At 42.2% G+C, this 24,610-nt stretch overlaps 1 protein-coding gene across 3 annotated transcripts in view; it reads left to right on the top strand.

The window, feature by feature from the left end:
- Positions 1 to 323: 323 nt before the first annotated feature.
- galnt13 (polypeptide N-acetylgalactosaminyltransferase 13) overlaps positions 324 to 24,610 on the top strand; it is a gene marked incomplete at both ends in the record, with an annotated part of 39,295 nt that continues 15,008 nt past the window's right edge. For all 3 annotated transcript variants that reach the window (XM_080019307.1, XM_080019306.1, XM_080019305.1), the window contains 9 exons: positions 324 to 465; positions 10,632 to 10,800; positions 14,212 to 14,378; positions 15,282 to 15,489; positions 18,868 to 19,038; positions 19,341 to 19,458; positions 20,104 to 20,284; positions 23,212 to 23,351; positions 24,354 to 24,452. In XM_080019307.1, coding sequence (XP_079875433.1) covers positions 324 to 465; positions 10,632 to 10,800; positions 14,212 to 14,378; positions 15,282 to 15,489; positions 18,868 to 19,038; positions 19,341 to 19,458; positions 20,104 to 20,284; positions 23,212 to 23,351; positions 24,354 to 24,452 — 1,395 coding nt within the window. The remainder of the gene's footprint in view (positions 466 to 10,631; positions 10,801 to 14,211; positions 14,379 to 15,281; positions 15,490 to 18,867; positions 19,039 to 19,340; positions 19,459 to 20,103; positions 20,285 to 23,211; positions 23,352 to 24,353; positions 24,453 to 24,610) is intronic.

The raw sequence follows: 24,610 nt of genomic DNA, 5'->3' as shown, positions 1-24,610 counted from the left end.
GATTTCACCGCCACTGGGAGTAAAAAAAAAAACCACGTCGGCTGTTTGACTTAATTGTAGAGGGTCGGACCGGGACGCCCCCGGAAAAAAGGTCCCGAATGAGCCGCTTGAAATGAGGAGGCATCGATTGCCAGCCCTCCCGCTTCACCTCTCGTCTCCCTTTCGCAGCGGGACCATGCCTGGCCGCCGGACGCCGTCGCTCTCCCCCCTGCTTCCCCACCCCGCCTCCAGAGCTCACTTCTGATCCTCCCTCCGCCCACTCGCTCACCTCCGTCCGCCCGTCCGTCCGTCCGTCCGTCCCGCCCTCCGTCCCCGTCGAGGCGATGCGGCGCTTCGCCTACTGCAAGGTGGTGCTGACCACCTCTCTGGTGTGGGTGCTGGTGGACGTCTTCCTGCTGCTCTACTTCAGCGAGTGCAACAAATGCGACGACAGGAAGGACCACTCGCTGCTGCCGGCCCTCAGAGGTGAGCTCCCGCCGCGTCTTACGAACACACTCGCTTTCTGAACGCCGCTTCCGTCGGGAGAACGTTGCAAACGGTGACATCAGCTGCCGAAAGGGAGAATCATTGCTCCAAACTATAACACACAGCAGCGTTCACCTGTTCTGTCACAAGCTGAACTCCATTAGCACACAGCACATTGCTCCAGGTGAAAACAGTAGGAAGCAAAATGATTGTACATTTTTAATTAATATATATATATATACTGTATTTGGTGAGTTCAAGTGATGATCAAGTGAAATTTTTTTCATGACATTATTTTATAGCACCAGCTGTTTGTGTGTTATTCCTCATTTTACATATTATTTGCTGTTATTCTTACTGCAGTATAACTTGCATGTTTGTTCTTTTGGTACATTTGTCCGACTATTTTACAACTTACAACAATTTGTACATAGCAAATATTTTTCTTTTCAGTTTTCACAGTTCAAAATGTATCAAGGTTGTATGATTCAGAAAAATCCTCATTCCTGATTCAATGCAGCAAGCAGGTTTTACAGCAGCGTTTTGAATTGATCTCACCCAGCGTGTAATGTTATGAGTAGTGCGCAGTTTCTTCTGACGGCCAAGGTGGTTTATGTGGAACGTGGGTTTTTTTGTGGTTTGATTTTGCTCATCAAAGTTAGAGGTTTGAATAGTGTGTGGTTTTTGGGTTTTGTGTTCATAATTTGGGGAAATTAGTGTGAGGAGAAAAAAAAAACGTAACGCCCTTTGACCTCTTGGCCTACAGAACCAAGCCTTGACAGGACCCGTGGTGCTCCATCCCATGCTCTTCAATTTCCAGGCTTTGATATTAATTTTTTTTGGATAACGTTTAATCTACCCTCAGTGTGTGTGTGTGTGTGTGTCTGTGTGTGTGTGTGTGTGCGTGCGTGCGTGCGTGTGTGTATGACCTAAATCGCCACAGCGCCCCCATTCCTCTTTAGCGTTGTTGGCCCCACACGCACTTTCAAGTCTGCGCGTTTGCGGGAGGCCCCGCTAAGCTGCTTCCAGGGTAGAACGGGGAACAAACGTCCAAAAGACGGATAGATATAAACAGTATTTGAAGTGGGAAAAAAATAAGTGCCGGTACTCCACTGAGTCACAGGCTTTATAGTAAAGAAATATATAACAGTCAGGGTCTTTTCGCTCGTGTGTAGAAGAGCTAATGCTGCGTTCCACTAGTCCTGGTTCGCCAAAGAGTAAAAAGTAGAACTACCGATACTGCTTACTTACTGGATACAAAGATATTCAGCATTATGCTTTTCTGCTCGTTTTCGGCTCCAATACTGTTGGAAGGTGGTTGAAACAGTGGTGCGGGATATAAATTGTTAACTGAGGTGAAAATATTAATTCGCCAACGTGCTCACTTGCCACCGGATGGTTTAGAATTCGTTAACATCCCCATAATTGTTTCTGCAATTAACGCTGTATAAAAGTTAATATAATATGTCCCCATCCATTAAGTCAGACTGCACTGTGGGGTTATATGAAATTATAAGCCGTAATTAATGCCATGCTGTTTCCTAAAAATCCCCAAATTTCCATAATGAACAGGCTGTTAATGTGATAAATACATATGTGCACAGTTATGGTGTAAGCTTATGATTGAAATCAACCTCCACACCATTAACTTCAAATTTGAGGTGCTACTCAGTCAAAAACGATATTAAACACAACAGCGTCCGCGGGACCTCCTTCGACGTTTCGCGAAATGTAAAAAAGTTCTTGGTGGTCGAGTTTTTAAAATCCAAGTGAAAAGAAAGGAAAAAGTTTACGTGGTCCTGTGACTCCGTCTAGACAAACTATTGATCTGATGCATCAATAATGCATCGAGCGCAGGATCCAGAGTCGCTTTGTGTAAACAGAGTTTACTGTAGTCCACACGTGCAAAGTCACGCATTTAAAGTGTTGATTGAGGAGAGGGGGTTACTTTTCAGTCACTTTATTTAAGTGTGTGTTGTGGTTTTTTTTTTTTTTTTTTTTTTTTTTTATCAATTAGTTCATTTTAAATAAACTGTTCAAATGTTCTTCTTAAACAGTATTATTGATACCATTTCTGCTTATTGCTGCAGGATTTGGGAGATCATCACACTAATCATAGGGAATTTCACATGTTTATATAAATATATATATATTGCAATAACATCTTCTGTGAATCTGCTATGTATTAATTAAAAATCCCATTTCAAAGAATGCAATTGCTGTCCATAATTAATTAAAATGCTTTGAGTGGCTGTTTTGATCAATGCAGCTCATTTAGTATTTATTTATTTAGCTAACTATGATTTCAGACTCCTGCCAAAACGACAGATCTCACATCATAATACATTTAGGTCATGTCTGTCAATCATCATTCATTTTGACTGCAAATTAAAATGTGTGAGACAATGTAATTTCGTGATAATAATGAGTGATGATAAGCGACATTGTTGATCTATTTCCCAGGCCACAGAACTACGGTAATATTGTCAATAAACAACAGCAGACGGTTGAACGTGTGCTGAATTTATTATTGAACTTAGAAGAACTTGTTGATTTGACAACCAGGACATTTCCCACTTCCAGAAATTGCTTTTCAAGAATTGAACTTTTGGAAAGACAAAACATGGAGACTGGCAAGAAACTGCGTCGTATTTCTTCTTGAGGAACATCAAAAGCATTTGGAGCAATACGCTGTATGTTTTTGCTCTATGCATATGCTGCAAAATGCTTCAATATGCTGATAAACACGTTTATTATCTTTATTCATCCCCTGAAAAGTAAACAAACACGCTTTTGTCATAGTTCAATTCTTATCACAATGACAGCCTGGCTTTCCGCCATTATTATGTATATACGGCATTAGTCGTGATCAGGTTGGGGAAATGGGAGCTCTGAAATAATACCCATTTTCCTAAAACTCCTTGTTGGACAGCTGTACAGATATTTTTTTAAGATATATATATTGATATTTGATTGATATATATATATAAAAAAATGTAGTTGAATAGGAAAACACTGTTTTAACGACGTCCATTATCGGGAACGGGCATCAAACCGTCCCCCCCGAAGGGAGGTAAGTGGAACGCCACCGACACGACCGGAGTTGATTGCCCGGGAGCAGGCGCCCGGGGAGGCCTCGGGTCCCCGCCCACACGCCCGTCACACCTCTGCAGGGTTCAGCTTTTTTAACCCCTCCGGCGCCAGGCGTCGGCGTCGGCCGCCGTCGTGCGGCGAGTCCGCCGACGCCTCGGGGGAAAGCCCCTTCGTCGCCGCGAGTATCTCCCCGATCTGTGGCAGCGGGTCGGGCCTCGCAGCCCGTCCCCCGCCGCCGATCCCACGCCGAGCCATCCGTTTGATGGTGCGAGTCGCGTCCGTGTTCATCCGGGGTTGTTCTCCACGAGTCAAACTCTTCTTTCGTATGAATTATTTATTTCCGCAACGTCTGACTGAGAATATTTTGCTCCACGTCGACCATTTTAGGGGAGCGAAGGAGTTTTAAGGTCTTTAAGTTTGGTGACTCCGGGTGTTTTCTGTGTGTGTGTGTGTGTGTGTGTGTTTGTGTGTATATATGTGTGTGTGTGTGTGTGTGTGTGTGTGTGTGTGTGTGTGTGTGTGTGTGTGTGTGTGTGTGTATGTGTGTGTCTCTGTCTGTGTCTGTGTGTCTGTGTGTGTGTGTGTGTCTGTGTATGTGTGTGTGTGTGTCTGTGTGTGTGTGTGTGTGTGTGTGTGTGTGGGGTGGAAAAGTATCGTGCTGCAATTAAATGAGAGAGAGGGAAGGATAAGTGAGAGGTAGAAAGAGAGAGAGAGAGAGAGGGAGAGAGAGAGGGGGAGAGAGACAGAGGGAGAGAGACAGGGAGAGAGAGAGGGGGAGAGAGACAGAGGGAGAGAGACAGGGAGAGAGAGAGAGAGGGAGAGAGAGAGGGAGAGAAAGAGGGAGGGAGAGAGGGAGAGAGAGAGGGAGCAAGAGATGGGGGGGGGGGGGGGAGTGAAAGAGAGTTAAAAAAGCCTCCCTCGCTCTCTCTCCTCAGCAGAATGCAGGGACGTCCACCTGGAGCGACAGGATTCCAGGTTCCCCCGGAACTCTTCAGGCGTCGATGGCTCCGTCTGACGACAGGCACGTCAGTGCGACAGACGTAGGATATAATAAACGTAGACTCGGCTCGTCGTACTGCATGTGGTTTAGAAAGCCGGCGGCCACGCGGTGGGTTGTGGCGTGTGTGTAGAACAAGTTAATTCGAGGAAGGGGAGTGTGTTCTCCGCAGCTTTAACCTCCTTCAGTAGAGAGAGGATTCCACCGCTTTAGTTCACCCTGTTGGGAACCTCCCCCATCACATGTGATCCACATCGCCATCGTTTGTAATGGACGCTCTTTGTCTTGGGATCAAACACCACAGAGACTAGACTCCTATCATTTCTGTCTCGGTAGTTTCTGCTGTACTTGCAACTGTACCCGCATACATTATTTTTTTTTACCAATGCTGTAAAAAAAACATCATTTTTGGGCAAGCTACTTGAAAAGTGTAGCAGGCTAAGCTAACAGGTACTCTACATTTACCGAAGCTACGCCCCAGAGAAATGTTGCTAGGCTACAGCAACATGGCAAAAAGTAGTTTACTATGTCCAAGCTGCTTTTATTTTTTATTTTTATAATGAACCAACTTCATTCCAAGTCAATGCTATCTCAGTGATATCAATAAAAATGTCAAACAGATATTTAGGCAAAGAAAATGCTGAGTTCAATTGTTTATTAAACAATAAGCTATGCTCTCAAAAACAAAAACAAAAACAAACAAACGTGCTCCACATAATAACAAAAAAGCAGGTGTCGAGAGTGTGTGAGAAAAAGATCCCTCTCTCTTCGCCGAGTTTCTGCCGCTGTGGGTCAAAGGTTCCTCCTCCGCCAGGCCGGCCCCCCCCCCGATCCTTCTTGCTGTTTCTCCTGGGTCAGGTCGAGTTCTTTTTCGACGCCAAAGCTGCACGAGCGGGCGACTCCTGCGTCACGCTTCAGGAAGATCTGCTTCATCGTTCATCGCTGTCCTCGCCGCCGGCGGCGGGAGGTCTCCGGTTGCTTCATCGCCGTCGTCGGTTGGGTCCTCGCACGTCTGTATGCGTGCGACCGCCTGGAGATTGGGCTTGAAGCAGGTTTCCTTCCGCTTTCAGGCTTGACACAACATCGGCCTTGTTCCCACTGGGGATGGAGGCCAGCCTGGACGTGAGCAACCTTGCAAACTTGAAAAATGTATCCCAGCCTCCGCTTCACCACATTGATGACGCCGTCGGCCGTGATGTGGGCTGCTCTCATGCTTCATCTGCTCCATCTTCTCAAGGAGAATTTCTATTATTGCCACTAACATTCCTGCGTGAGGCCATCCTGTCAGACTGTAGTGCGTCAAGGGCCTTGGCCAGGGGCGCCAAAACTTTTTAAAGAGGAAAAAGACAAGGAAAAAAACTACTTTAACGTGATAGTAATAATAATAATCAATATAAGTATTTAGTATATATAAAAATTTTATTTTTGTTATTATTTATAATCATCGTCATCCTAGTAGTTGTAGAAGTAGTTTAACATTCAGTTACATGGATTGCAGATACATGGATTACAGCGCCTGAACACCAGTTTACTCAAGTCGCCATCAAAATAAATGTAATATTTACCTGAACATACTCCTGTAGGAAGGTGAGTTCTGCCGCTTTGAAGCGAGTCACCTGAAGCTTCTCACAGGTTTCCTGGAGGTCTTGTTCTTTTGTCAGGATACAGGGATTGGAGCTCTCCACGGCGTGCTAAGTGGAGTTCCTTCCACCCTGTTGGACTGGGAACTATCAGCTGGCACCCTAACTTGTCTTTAATGATATCTGAAGCTTGTGTGCTCCTGTGTTGCTTGTGCCACTGTGCCTGGCATTTGCCAATTGTTGATCTTGATATATTTTCTTAAAGGGCTCCAATTGGGTCAAAGCACCCTCGACGTCTAGTCTTTGTGTCTCCAGTCATTCTTCTGTTTCATTTAAGATGTCTGTGACATTTATGAAGACAGGGTGTCCCTCCGCTTCTTCCTCATCCTCCTCTTCTCTGTCTTGACTGGTTCTTTGAACTTCTGCAGACGCTGAAGGCCTTCACAAAATTTGATCCATTATCTGTGGTTGTAACAACCACCTTGTCTTTTATGTTGAAATCTCTGCGCACGTCTTCCAACCGACCCATGCCCCAGAGCAGACGCTTAAGGTTTCTTGGTTTACCCAGTGGATAGTCACCTCAAGGTTTGATGGCCCTGCATCTGTTGTGGTACAAACATGGTTTTGTTTGGGTAAAGTCTTAGACAGTGTGCTTTTCATTGATAAATGCTCATCCTCAAGCCTTCTCCCCAATGATGTCCTTGATATCAAATGCCTAGAAGGTCAAGTCTCTCTGAATAAATTGCTGTACTCAGGTCTCTCCACGGTGTGGATGCAGTTCTTGAATGATGAAGTCAAGGATCAACTTGTCAAATCGCTCTTGGGTAACGGTGGGGGTACCGCCCCTAAAATACTGTGCTACACTGTCTTGTATGAGGGGAACGGGGTGTTCCTCCTCATTCTGGTGTGCGCCCCTCTACTTGGCGTGCTCACCTTCCATTTCCATGGAGGACATTTTGTTTGGGTGGACCGTCTACAAAATAAATACAACTCTACAATATATGTATATTGTAATATTCAAGTATCAATGCACACTTAATTCTAACATCCATGGACAATAATGCACCTTTAATACCATAGCAATATCCTCCTGACTTCAAAGAAGAAGAAAGAAGAAGAAACAGTCTTTATTCGTCACGCAACACACCACACTACAACACATGCTTGCACACACACACACATGCACATGCTTGCACTACTGCCAGTGTACCACACTGCAGCATATTAACACAATTGAACAGTGTATACCCAGCAAATAGTATATGGTATGGTTATGGTTCTCTAGTCTGTATTCTAGTTTTAGCTATTCTATTTATTTTTTATATTTGAAAAAGTCTATTTAGTTATTGTTTATAATTCAGCCTTTAATTGTATTTGTTTCTTTTACCTACCTCATTGTCTTTGTATTTTGATTTATGTATTTATATTTATGTATTAAGTGGGTTCTGTAACACTTTCATTTCCCTTTGGGATTAATAAGTACTCTATCTATCTATTTACAGTTTATGATTGGCAGTTTAAAAGGTGGTATTTTTTATTAGGCCAACTCTGTACTATTAGCTTAATCTACATACATTTTAAATACAAAAGTCATATTTCAGAGTAATCTTAACTTCTTAACTTTTCCCAACCTCTTCCTTCCTGTATGTACTGTACTTGTTCATATATTTAAGTTTGTGTTTTGCAACCCCACCTCCCCACGGTTATTTTCTGGAAATATGCAATACTCTGCTTTGTCATGGAATGGCTCCAATTGGGGTCAAAATATTCCCATAAATTCCAGTAACATTCCAATAAATTGGCAATTCCAGTAAAAGCCCGGTAAAATATTGCAGTAAAAAACAGTAATATTCCTGTAAAATATTCTAGTTCCAGTTTTCAGAAAACAGCGATGGTACCACCACGCTACTGAGAAATGTTGTTAAACTAGTAATGCCGCTACTGCCCAACACTGATAATATATAACACAAAAAATGTAACTCCATAAGAGCTCTTATGCATATAAATATATAGTTTCCTTTGTGAAAATGATGTTGTATGGCCTGCTTTATAAATAGCATATTTACCAAAAGAAAAAGAGTTTTATCAATGAACCCCTCTCTTACCTCACATCAAACAGAAGAATCCTTAAATAAACTTACCACTCTGCTGCAGCTTTTCACTGTACTTGCATGCAATCCAATCAGGCAAACGTTTAAGCCTTAAAACGACATAAAAAAAACATGGTAAATCCCCCTTTCAAAATTGCAGCAGAAAAAAGCCAGAAATTACAGTTAACCTAAGAAGATGCTATAACTAAAGAACATGTCGAGCTCAGTCAACTCTAAGAGCTTGGGTGGTGAGACGCCATTTAGCACAAGTGAAAGATGACAGATTTAGATTTCGAATGAATGCAAAAAAAGGATGACAGTTACTCGTGGTTCCATTGTTATTATTATTATTTTTATTTTTCTACAAAGCTTGTAGACCGCTGTGCTGCAATTTGTCATAGTCAAATAAGAAACTGCATTTATCCTTTAGATTCAGATTTGTATCAGCATGAGAGCATTGATCATCCTCATTAGTATTCATAACTGGTATGAGTGGTGATAGTAGTACTATTATTATTCATTAGTTTTAATTGCCTGCATCCACTGCCATTTGCAGAAAGAGTGTATCGAAGATGTTTAAATTGACTTTGTATCATTCATGGTTTATTTCATATAAAGCGATAACTGGTAAACAGGCGTACTGTAGGTGATCATTAACTAATAATGACAATTAATGGCTTTGGTTGTTGATGGTGGGTGTAATGTTTCTGTGACCTGAAATTGCTTGTAATTTGTGCAATGTGTGCAATGTGTGTAGGTGTGTGTGTGTGTGTGTGTGTGTGTGTGTGTGTGTGTGTGTTTGTGTGTGTGTGTGTGTGTGTGTGTGTGTGTGTGTGTGTGTGTGTGTGTGTGTGTGTGTGTGTGTGTGTGTCTCCTCTTCAAAACAACCCCTCACCCTCTTTGGATTTTGAGCGGCTGGTAAAAAAGGGAGCGTTTGACGGACAAGTTGTTGGATAATACCGTTCCGCTCTGTGGCCGGGTGCTTGGGGGTTTAAGCCGCCGTCCTAATGGAGAGTGTCCGTGACGCCATTGAGGAAGAGGCGCCGTCGGATCCGGGGATGACAATCCACCGGACACAAGGGGTCGGAGGGAATCCTCTTTATCTGAGGTCATGGAGCTAATGACCCCCTTTCATGAAAATCACTGCCTTCAAGAGATTACCGCAGAAAGTGTGTGTGTGTGCATGTGTGCGTGCGTGCGTGCGTGCGTGCGTGTGTGCGTGCGTGCGTGACAGAGGGACGGAAGCCATAAATCCATGGCAGACAGTTTTTTACCTTTGATGATGGGATGTGCAGCAGCAGCTGCATGACGTGATGTGCAGTACAGTGTGTACGGAGGTATAGCACGATGGCAGTAATGTAGAATCATTTAAGGGATTTTGAGCAAATATTTGGTCAGTTGTCACAATTATTCCATATCGCCTGATCGCAATTATATCAACTGAACGTGATTGTTTTGAAAAATTGGCAGATTCCATGGGGAATTCCAAACCAATGTCACGACAAATGGAATGGGAATTATGTGTGTTTTCATCAGTTGGTTTGAGAAAAATGTACTTTTTAACCAACATTTTATGTTCCATTCTTTTTGATAAGTGACTTTTCTGAACCAGGTAGACATGGATTATTACAGGTTTCATTTTATGCCACTATTATATGGCATAAAATGAACAACAAAAAAATAAAACTAATTTTGTAATCGCAATTAATTGCATGACAATCATCAACTAAACTAAGGCAACTAAGGCATTTTGATGAAATATTTTCTTATCAGTCATGATGTATTTATTTAGAATCTCCTGTTTCTAACATAAAACTCTTGTTTTAAAGAATATGTCAAAGTGCTTAATGTCAAACTAAGCCTACCGCATGTGTAATAATAACACAATTTTTGTTTTGGTACTTTGGTTTATGCTGTGAAGTATGGTTGGGTTAGATTTGTTTCTGGGTTGTTATAGTTATTCCAGCTCAGCTGTGTTAATAGGTACAGTCAGTGATTCTGCCTTGAAAATGTCTGTTTCTAGTTGATGTATATACATATATACATCAACTATATATATATATATATATATATATATATATATATATATATATATATATCTATATATATATATAGATATATATATAGATATATATATACTGTATATGTCCCACAATGGCTCAATACAGTTTTTTCTTTATTATTTTCTTTATTTTCTTTAACATAGTATTGCCTACATGACAATACAGGTTCTGTGAGAAATTATTTTGTCGGTATTCCATTCAGACAGCGTGTTGAATAGCTGAAGAGATAAACTGAAGATTTATTCTGTCATCAATGCATCTCACCACCGTGTCAGAAGGAAATAAAAGATGAGTGCACTTCTTGTACAACATCATAATCGTGTTTTTTTTTTCTGCTCTCCAGCGGTGATTTCGCGGAGCCACGAGGGTCCGGGGGAGATGGGCAAGGCGGTGAACATCCCCAAAGAGGAGCATGAGAAAATGAAGGAGCTCTTTAAGATTAACCAATTCAACTTGATGGCCAGTGACATGATTGCACTTAATAGGAGTCTGCCAGACGTCCGGCTGGACGGGTGAGTCAAGCACAGACTGTTTTTCCAGACACAGGTTTAAGCTCCTCCAACATCCCCAGCCCTGTGAATTCTCCTTTCCCTTTGATGAACCTCAGCAGCCTGACATTTCTGCTGACACCAGAGTCACCTTAAGTGAAGTCGGCTTAGTCGGGGGTCGCCCTGGCAACGCTGCCAGACAACAGGACTCCTGTGTCTTTAAATATGGAGTCAAAATAGAGTCATCTACAGTATATCTACAGTCATACATAAATACACACATAAATATCACACTTTACATTTTACATTCAGATGCACTAATGAATTGTAACAGGTGTTTGTTGGAATTCCAAAAGATTGTCTCTGTTGGGTGGATTACACTACAAGTCCCATGTTTTTCCATAGTCACCATATATTTTCCAAAATTTGCCTTCTAAGGCTCAACACTTACTTTTAAAAGTAGTTGCCAGGCTGGCAACCAGGCATCAGCTTTTGGTTGCCGAAACTGAAAATATGGTTGCCATTTTAAGTCAACTTATATTTTGAGTAGTTAAGATACTATGCAGTTATACATCAGCTTAATAATGAAAATGTAACATAAAATAATATTAAAAAGCTTTATTACAGACAATACAACAATAATCTCAGCAGTCCTGTTTGTCTCCTCATTGTCAACAACGGTAAATTGTAATTTGCATCTTTCCATTTAAAAGTTGCTCTCCACCAGATGAGGTCTGAGCCATGCTCAGAGCTCTGTCCGTGTCTTAGTTCTAAAACATAATATCAGAGAACGAGTTCACTAGTTAATCAACTGAGGATGGCGTCCTTCTCTCGGACGGATAAAAAATAAAAAATGCTGAAATGGGTCGCCAACCCCCCCCCAAAAAACCCCACCCCTCTTCGGATTCACACAGTAAAGTTACCAAAATTGATGTGGACAAAACATCATTCACCGAAAAGCGAATTGTTTGCATCCCTGACTGTAATGATTGACTCTTCGGCTGACAGCGCTGTCAGCAGCCCGACACTAGAGACACTCTGTGGTGCGCTGGGAATTTATAAACTAACTATGCGCAGGATGTACACTTACGTTCTCGGACTGTGTGAAAATCTGATGTTTTCACATAACAGATGACGAAGAAAGTCTTTCAAACGTGAACAGGTGCCTGTGTGCACCGGTGAGTAACGTGAATAAATCAACCAACACACTTGCAGCATTCTGGTTCCGACTGTAACAGCAATATTCAAATATCACCAATGCAACAAATGTAATTTTTTGGGGTGCACGTTTTGCTGTTGGCTGTCCATATTTTTTATGTTAAATAGTGGTTGCCAAAGGGCGCAACCAGAGCCCACGAAATGTTTGCCAATTGACCCAATCTGGTTTCCTAGGGCAACCAAGACTCTCAGGGACTCATATGCATCTAGAGCTGGGTTTTGTAACTTGCCTTGAAAGTGTTCCAGGATTCTAACAAGTTAGTTGACCAACTCGTTGCCGGCGGGAGATTTCTTCCTCCTCAGAAGGATCTCAGCATGGGATGAACTCTTCTCAAGCCTGACAATGATGCAATGCAAACGATAAAGACCCATTATTTTCAAATTGCTCTACGTTCACAGATATTATGTCCGTCGTAATAATATTAGATGTCGTAGAAGCTGTGATTATCAAGGATGATCCATGATAAATCCATAATATTTGAGGGTATAAATTACAGCAGAGAGTAGAATGGGTGATTGGCGATGTTTACAGTCGCCACAGAGCCAGTAAGCCGGATAATGACAACCCAAAAAGCAGCTCGAAATATAAGCACATTTCTCGACGTCCCTCTGATATGCATAGGAATTGTTCCTCCACTCGAGCGATTCACGCCGTGATATCACCACGGAACACGAGTTATGACATCCTTTTTATTAAAGCGCAGTCTGAGGTTCCTGTGCCCAAAATTACAGAACAAATATCTTTATTTCCCATCCACGCTTTTTCTGTACGGTTCTCACTTATATGAGGGTTACGCTCCTGAAGGGAGTGAACATTTATTTAACTGCATTAGAAAATGATTGGAAGAAAGTGGATTTACTCTGGATTTCCTGTTAAATCGACTTCTCCGGCACTTTTCTATCCTATATTTCCATCGAGCAATAAGGCAGACCACCGTGGCTTTAGCAGAAATATGCTATGGCTGTATGGGGTGGGGCGGGTGCAGTGCAGACGTGCCACCCTGGAGGGGAGGAATCAGGCGTCTTAATGGCCTCCCCGGTGGCCTAGTTGTGTCAGTCCCTCCTGTCACCTTGAATGGGGGGTGGGTGGGTGTGTGGGGGGGCTTAGGGTGTCTGCTCCACTGGTTCCTGTCACCCTCCGTCACCTCCCACTCCCGCTCCCACTCCCACTCTAACTACACGCTGGCTGTCCTGGCCTTCCTATGCCAGCTCCTCGACTCCGACGCGAGCTCATTCTTTATTTAACATCAAAGCCACAGCTGACAGAGCTGTCAGTGTGCCTGCGTCTTTACCTTTTTGGTGGTGTTCTGCAGTGAATCTCCCAAGGACAATGTTGTATTATTTTGTGTTCTGTACACATTTGTTAGCAGTCTATAGTCGACGGACAGATAAATGTCTGTCTGTCTGTCTGTCTGTCTGTCTGTCTGTCTGTCTGTCTGTCTGTCTGTCTGTCTGTCTGTCTGTCTGTCTGTCCGTCTTTCTCTCTGTGGGGAAGCATAACGTTTCCAATAGGCATTCGACAATAGACAAACAGCATACAGCAGATGTAGCCGGAGGGCAAAAAGGTGGTTTTCAGGCCAGACCTTTAGTGGTTGCCAAGTTGGCCGCCATGAACTTTTGGTTGCCAAATTTTTAATTATTTTGTAATTGAGAGATAATGATCATCATTCATCATTCCCTTGTTGGAAGTTTTTAAACATACTGTACGGATGGAGGTTTAACAAGGTTTTTTTTTTTGTTTTACATATGAAATGTGGGCAACCAGACCTCGCAAGATAGTTGACGGTGGCCCAAATCTTGTTGCCATCTTGGGGCAACTGGGCAACCAGTTATTGTTGGGCCCTGGTTTGACCATTCAGTTCGGAAAATGATATTCAAGGTCAATAATTCAAATATAATAATGATTAAAAATGATTCTTCAAGGTCTAAAATGACTACTTAAACTGAATTTGACCTATTTACCTATTACCATAACTTAATGCATTTCAGATTTGGGTCATCAATTTGGACTTTGAAGGACCCCGATTATTCCTCAGTAAATGAAGTATGAATATTATCAATTCACACAGTAATGATTTTATCCTAACTCACTCAATTTAATGTAAAACATGTTGAGCTGCATGTTGTGTATGATGTGCTGTACAAATAAAAGTTATTATTATTATTATTATTATTATTATTATTAATTCATCCTTTGTTTCACCATTGACCCGCCAGCTGTAAGACCAAGGTGCACCCAGACGACCTCCCGAACACCAGCATTGTCATCGTGTTCCACAACGAGGCGTGGAGCACCCTGCTGAGGACTGTGCACAGCGCCATCAACAGGTCACCCAGACAACTGCTGCTCGAGATCCTGCTGGTGGACGACGCCAGTGAGAGAGGTGCGTACGTATACATAAAGTTATCAAAAGATCTCTTAGACTCTAATTAGGAACAGTTCACCACTCAGTCGGTGATGGGAAAACAATACCCTTTGCTTGTTAGAAGCTCATTGCCATTGGGAATGAATAAGAAAACAATGGGAAACTGACAGAATTGAGCTTTTTCCAGTTAATGTGCAGACATCATCATCAGAATGGAGCAAGCTTATAGCTACAGATATTTATATTTATTTTATTATGTTTATATATAGATAAGATTTCACAGTTTATAACTGCTGTTCATGCTAAATGCTATTAAGCAGATGTCACAAAAAGAAATTGGTGTTTGAGCTCAATCTGACAATGAAGAGTTTTAAATAGGCCGGCATCAGAGATTTGTGTTAAGATGCACATCCAGCAACTATGAATCTAATTTTAAACCATTCTTGACTCTGACTTCTTAAAGTGATTTTACGAAGTCTGGTAGAAAATCTACTGTATTTTGTACAGCAAAATAAAATGCCTTGCCTTGTTGAATATATCATGGTGTTCCACTAGAATAAATAATCTGATTCCCTATTTCGCAAAGAACTATTTTTTTCCTTCATTATTTTACTTGCTTTTACCTTTAGATTCACAGACATTTTCATGTAATTGTGTTTAAATGAAACAACCAAATCTTCTGCTGATTCAACATCGATAATAACCTTATGTCACCCATGCCCAGATCCACGTGTGTTATTGTCCTCACTTCTCCATTATGCTCCATGTTTATATTCCACAGAACTCTATTGAATTCCATTCAAACTTGTTCAAAGAACCTACAGTTGAAAGCCTTCAATAGTAATTGAAATAATAAAAAAAAACAAAAAAACTGCTCAATAAGTGAAATGCCTTTAAGATAAATGTTCCGTGTTCCCTCAGACTTCCTGAAGAAGCGTCTGGAGAGCTACGTCCGGACCCTGAAGGTCCCGGTTCGGGTGCTGAGGATGGAGCAGCGCTCGGGCCTGATCCGGGCGCGGCTGCGGGGCGCGGCCGCCACCAGGGGGCAGGTCATCACCTTCCTGGACGCCCACTGCGAGTGCACGGTGGGCTGGCTCGAGCCGCTGCTGGCCCGCATCAAGGAGGACAGGTGAGGGGAAGAGGGGGAGGAGGAGAACATGTTTCTCCCTGAAACATGGGACTGGGACCATATAAAAGCCGGCTTCACACCAAATCCAAAAAGGTGTCTGACGGTCTGATCCTCCCCTTAGTGGTAAGTCTTTGTCTGAAAATCACAAAATATGCCGGGGAGAGCGCATTTTTTTCTGGATCAACAGCAGTTTGATCAGATGGAAATTGACAATTTTCCAAGTATTTGGAAAATTATGAGCATGAGTTTAAAACTCCATAATTATAGAGTTAGTCTGACAAAAAAAGTAATACACACAATTCACTTATATAAAAACAGTTATAATGATAGTGAAATGGTGACATTCAAGGTTAACGTTAATAACGTCGTTATTTTATATACATGACATATTTACTGTGTTTTAAGCCCAGTTCCAATAAAAAAAAACTTCACTAATGTATAGTACCTTCTGGTCGTAGTGTTGGCCCTGAGACCCCGAAACTTGCGTTGGAAAATTTGAACGCGTCCCGGAGCCTTGAACACACACGGAAATTCCACAACGCAGCTTCAGGACTTCCGGCTTTGCTGTTTGTTGAGTTCAGTGTGAAGCAGGCCTTTCAGATCAATTATCAGCAACACATAATATCAGGAAGAGGTTCCATTTTCCATTTTGCTTTAGTAAGACATTACCAAAGCATTAGAAAGCATTCAATGTCGTGGGTCCAAAAGGAACAAGCGTGAATGGGAAGGGGAGTTTTTGGACTGAGTTTGAGTTTAGTGCTCATTTGTTTTAACCTTATATTGCAGTCGCAGTAAACACTGTGTGTATGTGTGTGTGTGTGTCTGGCGTGCGTGCGTGTGTGTGGGAGGAAATATTCAATCGTATGACAAAAACTAACTCGCGGAAAACTCAGGAACTGCCTTTCTCAGCTCTTTTCCACCGTTCTCGCTTCAATTGTTTTTGTTCTGGAGGATTATTGTGGGAGTGTGTGGAGCTGTAAAATGGATGGATTGATCATCTTGCTCAGGTTCCACTTCATCTCCTATTTTAGGGCCGGCCATTTATCCTGCCCCAGGTATATGACAAAATTAGCATTGTGTTACGGAGGATATTATATTATGGGACCATTACACGTGCACGTATATTGATGCCTATAAGTGCACGGCTGATTTGGTTCTCTGCAGAAAATAGTAGCAGAGTGCGGCTCTACGGCATTTACAACGCACAGACTCATTAACTCACAGGAGGGAATAGTAAAATAAAAATAAAACCTGCCTCCATGGTACTACGACGCGCAGGTTTTTTTTTAGCACAGAGGCTTCATTGTAAAAGAGGGCAATTTATGATGTGTGACAGCCTTTGCTCATATGATAACTCTTCTGTGTTTGTAAATGAAGGAGCCGTCTGTTTTAGTTTGGAGTATTTTGGTTTGTGTAATTGTATTGTTAACACTGCTCGATAATCTTTGAACTGTGACTTTGCATGCTCATATCAGGGTCAATACTGAAGCACCCACCTTCGCCGATTGTGTTTTTATATTAAATGTGATTAAAAGTGCATAATATTCAGTAAAAAACAATTTTAAAGTTATTGTAATGGCTAAGATAGATAGATAGATAGATAGATAGATAGATAGATAGGTAGATAGATAGATAGATAGATAGATAGATAGATAGATAGATAGATAGATAGATAGTTAGTGACTATCAGGCACCCATGGCTGCAATTGGCTCTTTGAAATTTGAAATTAAAATGGCCATAGACTGTATTTAATTTAAACAAAAGGTTGGTTTGTTTTATTTTACCAAAAAGAATAAAGGCCGTGCGGGGTCAATAAATCAATTGATGTTCTGTTCGCTTTGGGGGCTCACTCCTTGGAGACTGGGGGGACGGACACGCAGGACAGGCAAAAGGCACAGTTACAGTAGTTTAACAGGGAAGTGGTTAGCTGAGGTAAGTTCAGAGAAGTCCTTCTCTTTATCCCAAACTCTGGCCTGTAGAGCTCCTCTTGCCTTAAAACCCCCAAAAAACAGTCCTTAATACAAAATCATCCAGTAATCCCTGAACAGGGAGTCTTCATCAATACTTGAGGGACAGGCCGCCTTACTGTACCATACTGAAGATTCAGCATAACCACCAGCGCACTGAGAGGTCCCTCACTTCTCTCTGCTAGGGAGAGTAGTGAGGGAGACTTCAGGCACGTAAGTGGGGCACTTGCAATCAACTGCCATGTGTTTGCTGTTCCCAGTAAGGAAGCAGCTGGGAATGAAAATAGTGATAAACAATGACTTTCCCCAACTGCACTCTACCAGCCAACCTGCGCTGTCCAAGGTGCTGCTGTCCAAGGTGCTGCTGTCCCTCCCCGTGAATAACATTGATCATTTTGCTCCAATGGCACCTGTCAAGGGGTGGGATATATTAGGCAGCAAGTGAACAGTCGGTTCTTGGGTCAGAGCGTCTCCAAACCGGCAGGTCTTGTGGGGTGTTCCCGGTATGCAGTGGTTAGTACCTACCAAAAGTGGTCTAAGGAAGGACAACCAGTGAACCGGTGACAGGGTCATGGGCGGCCAATGCTCATTGATGCGCGTGGGGAAAGGAGTCTAGCCCTTCTGGTCCGATTTCACAGAAGAGCTACTGTAGCACAAATTGCTGAAAAAGTTAATGCTGCTATAATAGAAAGGTGTCAGGACACACAGTGCATCACAACTTGCTGTGTATGGGGCTGTGTACCTGCATTCAAAGTGCCAGACTGCCCATGCTGGCCCCTGTCCACTGCCAAAAGCGGGGCATGTGAGCATCAGAACTGGACCATGGAGCAATAGAAGAAGGTGGCCTGGTTTGATGAAGCACATTTTCTTTTTACATTGTGTTACATCATTGTTCTGCTGGGAAACCTTTGGTCCTGGCATTCATGTGGATGTTACTTTGACACATTCCACCTACCTCAACATTGTTGCAGACCAAGTGGCAACGGTCATGGCAACGGTATTCCCTGATGGCAGTAGCCTTTTTCAGCAGGATAATGCACCCTGCCACACTGCGAGAATTGTTGAGGGATGCTTTTAGGAACATGACAAAGAATTCAAGTGTTGACTTGGCCTCAGAATTCCCCAGATCTCAATCCGATCTAGCACGTCTGTGGGACGTGGGCAATAATAATAATTATAATCATAATAATAATAATAATGAATAAATAATAATATTAAATTAATATGAAAAATTGGCAATATAAAATAAACCTGCAAATGAACAATAAACAATAACAACAAACCAAAAAATAAACAAATATAATAAAGAACCTGAAATGAACAATAAAAAATAAACCCAGAACAATTAACAATCAACAAGACCAATATCACAAATATCTTATATCTATAAATCTTAATGTGTATCTCCAGGAAAGCAGTGGTGTGCCCCATCATCGACGTGATCAGCGATGAGACCTTCGAGTACATGGCGGGGTCCGACATGACGTACGGAGGATTCAACTGGAAGCTCAACTTCCGCTGGTACCCGGTCCCCCAGCGTGAGATGGACCGCCGCAAGGGCGACCGCACGCTGCCCGTCAGGTACAAAGAACAAATATCCAAATGTCGAAGGTCCAAAGAACCTCCAGAGGGAATTCTGTGATCAGATCCCTCCGTCTCTGTGTTCCAATAAGACTCAAAAGGTTATTTTTAGAAGAAGAATCAGAGGCTGATGTTTGCTTTCAGCTAAAAATAGGCCAGTGGTGGTGAGAGGGAGCGCCGAAAAACAATTAAGTCCCTTTGTTAAAAATCATTCCTCCATTTGCTCAGTCAATATCATCACATTATTATTATTATAATTGTTGTTATTATTATTATTATTATTATTATGTTTTCTCCTGCAGGACTCCCACCATGGCGGGGGGTTTGTTCTCCATCGACAGGACCTACTTTGAGGAAATAGGAACCTATGACCCGGGGATGGATATTTGGGGCGGAGAGAACTTGGAAATGTCTTTTAGAGTAAGTCGTAAAATCCCACCGTGATATTCATAACGTCTTTCATGTGTATGACAATATTTCCCAAGTGGGAAAAAAAAGCATAATCAATATATTTTGTATACTTTTCACATATTCAAACTAATGTACTGTTATGATATATTTTTCTTAATTGGTTTTTGGCTGCTTTTCAATCAAAACAATAGATCTTTAATAAGTACACTCAAGTACAACTTAAGTAATGTTAATGTTTCACTGTCCATTTTTAAGTGTATTTACACTACACTGCACTTACAGCATATTAATGACTAGTGTACTAAATCTGTACTATAAAATAGTACATAAAATGAGTAAAAAACACACTTCAAGAGTACTCACAAAAAGGACACATGGGTAGAAATGTACTTATAACTTTATATACTAAAAATATATTTTTAGTGTGTAAAAATATGCATTCTTATAACTGGAGTTGTATTTTCCTGGTCCTGTGTCACAAAAAAATACAAACGTGCAGAAATATACTTTGAAGACACCTTATATTATAAAGAATTACTCCCAGTATTGGAAAATATATATATTTTCGTATACATTTATATATATAAACAAAATATATATTTTGTATATAAAAATTCTATATATTTTTATTTTTATTTTCACTTGTTCTTGCAGATCTGGCAGTGTGGGGGCTCCCTGGAGATCGTGACCTGCTCCCACGTGGGCCACGTGTTCCGGAAGGCCACGCCCTACAGCTTCCCTGGAGGAACCGGACAGGTCATCAACAAGAACAACAGGCGCCTGGCGGAGGTCTGGATGGACGACTTCAAGGACTTCTTTTACATCATTTCTCCAGGTAGCGTGCATGTTTTGTGTTTCCCAACCTTTTTTCGTTGGACAATGAAAGACTCCCCCGGCACACGCGCACAGTGTCACGGCCAACTGATAGTTACTGATGCAAGAATCCCAAACGATGCGTTCGCAGCGAACACGTGACTCGCGAAGGCTCATTCAGGGAGTCCTCCCTAGTTGACCGCGTGTTCCACCGATGGAATCAAACGAACGGAGAGGCGGAACATCTCTTTAGTCTTTACCGAGTGCCGTCAAGAACGGAATGAGTCAAACCTGTCATCACTACCTGTAGTCCTCACTTTCAGTATGAAACTTGTTCTGAGGAAGACGGAGCCGCCCCCCTGGCTGGAAGTGATAATTAAGTGAATTAGCGCGGCCTTGCAATTTTGACCTTGTAACACAATGGCTGTTTTCCATAATTGATGTATTTAAAGTGTAATTGGAAACATTTTCCCTGTATACCCGGCGCGCTGTCACGGCACAGTGCGGTGCTGCGGCACAATGGTTGAAAAACACTTGATCCAAGATTCAGATTCAATGTAGTTGGTGCAACTGAAATAGTGATATCGTGCTTTGGATCGTGTTAAGTTAGCGTTCATTACACCTAGTTTGTCTGTTTGTGCGCAAACTACCTCTAAAGGTAGCCTTCATTCCTTGTTGTACAACTTCGGCTACTTCGCTCGATGGCTTAAGAGCCTGTTGTTGTGAAGTCGCCCTGGAGCCGCAAGGTGTTTTGCTATTGAGCCTCCAAGAAGGCTGCTGAAAATGAACACAGTCTGTTTGCAGCAACGGGAAGAGAAGAAAATAGTAGAAAATGCTGCACCAATAAAGCAATACTGCACCAATTTTCATTCGGCCTAGCACTCCACATCATTGTGAGATTGGGAATTTTAGGACATTTTCAATGCAAATTGATGTTAAATTAACAGGAATGCAGGTTGATAATGAAAAAATATCCATCCCCTAAAGATATGATGTACTGTATGTGCACTAGTTCTAGCTCTAGTGGCTTGAATATAATGAGGGAAAAGTATTAGTTTTATGGTTTTTAGAATTTTGGCAGATGTATTATTTAGTGTGTCACAGTTCAAACATGGATATGAATAGAAATCTTTTCTCATTATAGCACAAGCAGACTTGCTGTGTGTCTGCTGGTAGTACATTATCTTAACATCTGACAAATTGATCTAATTAAAAAGAAAATCGCCTTTTCGCCTTTTTAATTTTTAGTGCCTGGTGCCTTTTGCCCATTTAACGGCCATAAAGTTCCCTTTTCATTTCTTTCATTAGGGTTCAGCAAAGCATTCACATTCACATCCACACAGAGTAGCTCAATTAATACATCAATGATTCATTTTTCCATGATCTTTCAGAAATTTTTATTTTATGTAAATATTTTAATTCAATTAATACATTATTCATTCTGATCGGCCAATAGTGGCAATCAGCAGTCACTTATTTCTGAATAATGGCCGCTGTCTGCCGAGTTCTCTGAAACTAGACATATTAGTTATAAAATCATTTCAGATCAATATTCCATCTAAGTGTATTCTTTAATTCCGTAACGAGCCATGTTAGTGACCGTGTCCTCAGTGATGGACACGCAGTCTGTGGTTATTCTGCGACGACGACCGACCGCCTGCATATTATCCCTTACTTAATTGTTTTCGCGCTCGAGCTTGGAAATTAAACAATAAAAAACGTCGACTTTTCTGAGCAGACGCAGAATTCCTGTAAATCTCCACCAGATCCCGGCCGGACACAATCCCACCAGAACAATACAACGACTGTGCTCCTCAATCTGCAGGCCTGCTAATGCCATCACCATTTAGCGGACAGCCGGGGCCCGGAGACGTCTGGCCAAGTGTCTCCAATGCCAGGCCACCCACCGATAAGAGATCATCCTCTATAATAATCTGCTGATCGTACGGCACGTGATGACTGGGTCGCTCGCCTGCCCCCATCCATAATCTTCAGATTTTTAACGGCGCGTCGGCTTCTGACCGCTCCCCTTTTTTTACATTTTCTCTGGGACGCAGAGGTAGGTGTGGAGACGGACTTGGGGCTGTGATGGATGAGCCGCTCCGTGGAGCTGCCCCCCCTTTCCTTGCTCCCTTCCTCCAGGACTTTGGGGGGCGGGGGGAGGATGATTTGGGGCCGCCGGCCACTGCAAGGCCTCCCGCAGAGCGACCGTACGGCAGCCGAGGCCGAGTTTTCGGGGCGGTATCAAGTGCCCCTAATAGGAGAGTATCTCCCTCGCTGTCCCCTGCTCCACGGCGGAGGTCCTGGTGATCAAAGAGGCTATTCATCATCCCGAAGATCTGAGAGCAGAGAGAGAAAAGGGAGGGTTAGGCTTTGAGAGGTAGAGAGAGGAGGAGAAAGAGAGAATGAGGGGAGTAGTCTTTTACGTATTTATACCTTAAATCGGACAATTTGCCTAGTGCCGGTACAAATTGCAAAACAACATAGTACTGTAGTTGTCGTCCTGTTGTCATTTATTACAAGCAAATTCACGAAATAAAACAAAAAAATAACCAAGTTATTGATATGCACACTGTGATTCCTTGAGACGCGCCCCTCGGAGCGTCTGCTTCCTGGTGCAAGCACTTTCCTGTTCATGAGTTACGTCACAAGACCTTGCCTTATAACTTTCATTTTTAAATGGATTCAACACACGCAGTTATGTTGGAAATTGTAATAAGCAATGTCCCGGAGAGGATACATATCAATTAATCTATGCGGTAACACCGAGCAAACAAACGCAGATTTGCCAACAGCCTTCGGTTCATGATCCTGACCTTCCATTCGATTTGATGGGCCGATACCGAGGGTCCCTCTAGTGTGCGTCTGTAACACTGCAAGTTCTGTCAAAAATATTTTTTTCATTCTAGACGTTTGATGCCTTCCGGGTGTTGGTTCATGTCCTTGCAGGTGTGGTGCGCGTGGACTACGGGGATGTGTCGTCTCGTAAAGCCCTGCGTGAAGCCCTGCAGTGCAAACCCTTCTCCTGGTACCTGGAGAACATCTACCCAGACTCCCAGATCCCCAGGAGATACTACTCACTTGGTGAAGTATGAGCTACCTCTTGTTTTCTAAGAATTATATCTAATGCTTGGCGCCAAGTCAGAGATCCTGAGTAAAATGCACGAGGAAAAGTTAAATGCTCACGCACGCCGGCTCCAGTAAATTACAGTTTTGCAATTGCAATTCTTAATACAGATTCAACCAATCTCCGCAATATTTGCAGACTTTTCTGCATTAAATGGGGAAATCCGTTCCCCAGCACATTGTCAAACCGTGATGTGTTCTGTTTGATGAAGTGATAGTTTATTTTTTATGCTTATTACTGGAACCCAGGCAAAAAAACTGTATTTTCTTTTTTGTCATCGGCAGTAATGTAATAACTGTCAGTAATTTAATTTCAATTACAGTAATTTAACCACAACAAATACAATTTGCATAAAACTTTGCAGTTTTTTTTAGAAAGGTTGCTGCAAAATCAGCTGTTTTGGGTTGCAGGAAGCATAATAACCAATTTGTAATCCTTCAACTTTCATACCAGCCAGACTGTGCTGCTGACTCTCTCTCTCTCTCTCTCTCTCTCTCTCTCTCTCTCTCTCTCTCACTCTCTCTCCCTCTCTCTTTCTCTCCATCACCACGCACATCCTCTCCCTCCACCATCGTTATTCCACTTCTCAGAGCTGATTCTGTCCAGTCTCCACACACACACACACACACATACACACACATTTAACAGTTTCACCAATTTACATTTCATATCAACAGATTATGACTTTTCTTGCTTGGTCGGCATTAAATAAACTGCCTATGCAACGTATAGAAGCAGCTTCACTGTGAGACCCATAATTTATTCGATTGCTTAACGGAGTGTGAGGCCATAACTTCATATGTTTCCTGTGGAATTTAATCTACACTGCTCCTGTTGCTGGATAGCATACGTGTGATTAAACGTTATGTTACCCGTCCCAGAGAGAGTGTGAAGTTATATGTTCCATTTCTCCTTTAATTATCTTTAATGTCTTCCTCCTCCTCTCCCCAAATGTTCCCTGCAGATCAGAAACGTTGAGACCAACCAGTGCGTGGACAACATGGGACGGAAGGAGAACGAGAAGGTCGGCTTCTTCAACTGCCACGGGATGGGAGGAAACCAGGTGGGGAGACACACAGCACAGGACGTTTACATTTGACATTTAGTCATAAAGCATATTGCAGGGATCTTAATAGGGGTTCTCAAGAAATGTTGTATTTAATTTAATTTAATTTAATATGATTTAATTTTTCTGAATTTTTCATAACCATTTGGTTTTCC

Source organism: Zeus faber (genome assembly GCF_960531495.2).
Source record: "Zeus faber genome assembly, chromosome: 18".
In the NCBI taxonomy this organism is placed as follows: Eukaryota; Metazoa; Chordata; class Actinopteri; order Zeiformes; family Zeidae; genus Zeus; species Zeus faber.
The sequence above is the reverse complement of the archived record's forward strand: the minus strand, read 5'-3'. Positions and strand labels throughout refer to the sequence as shown.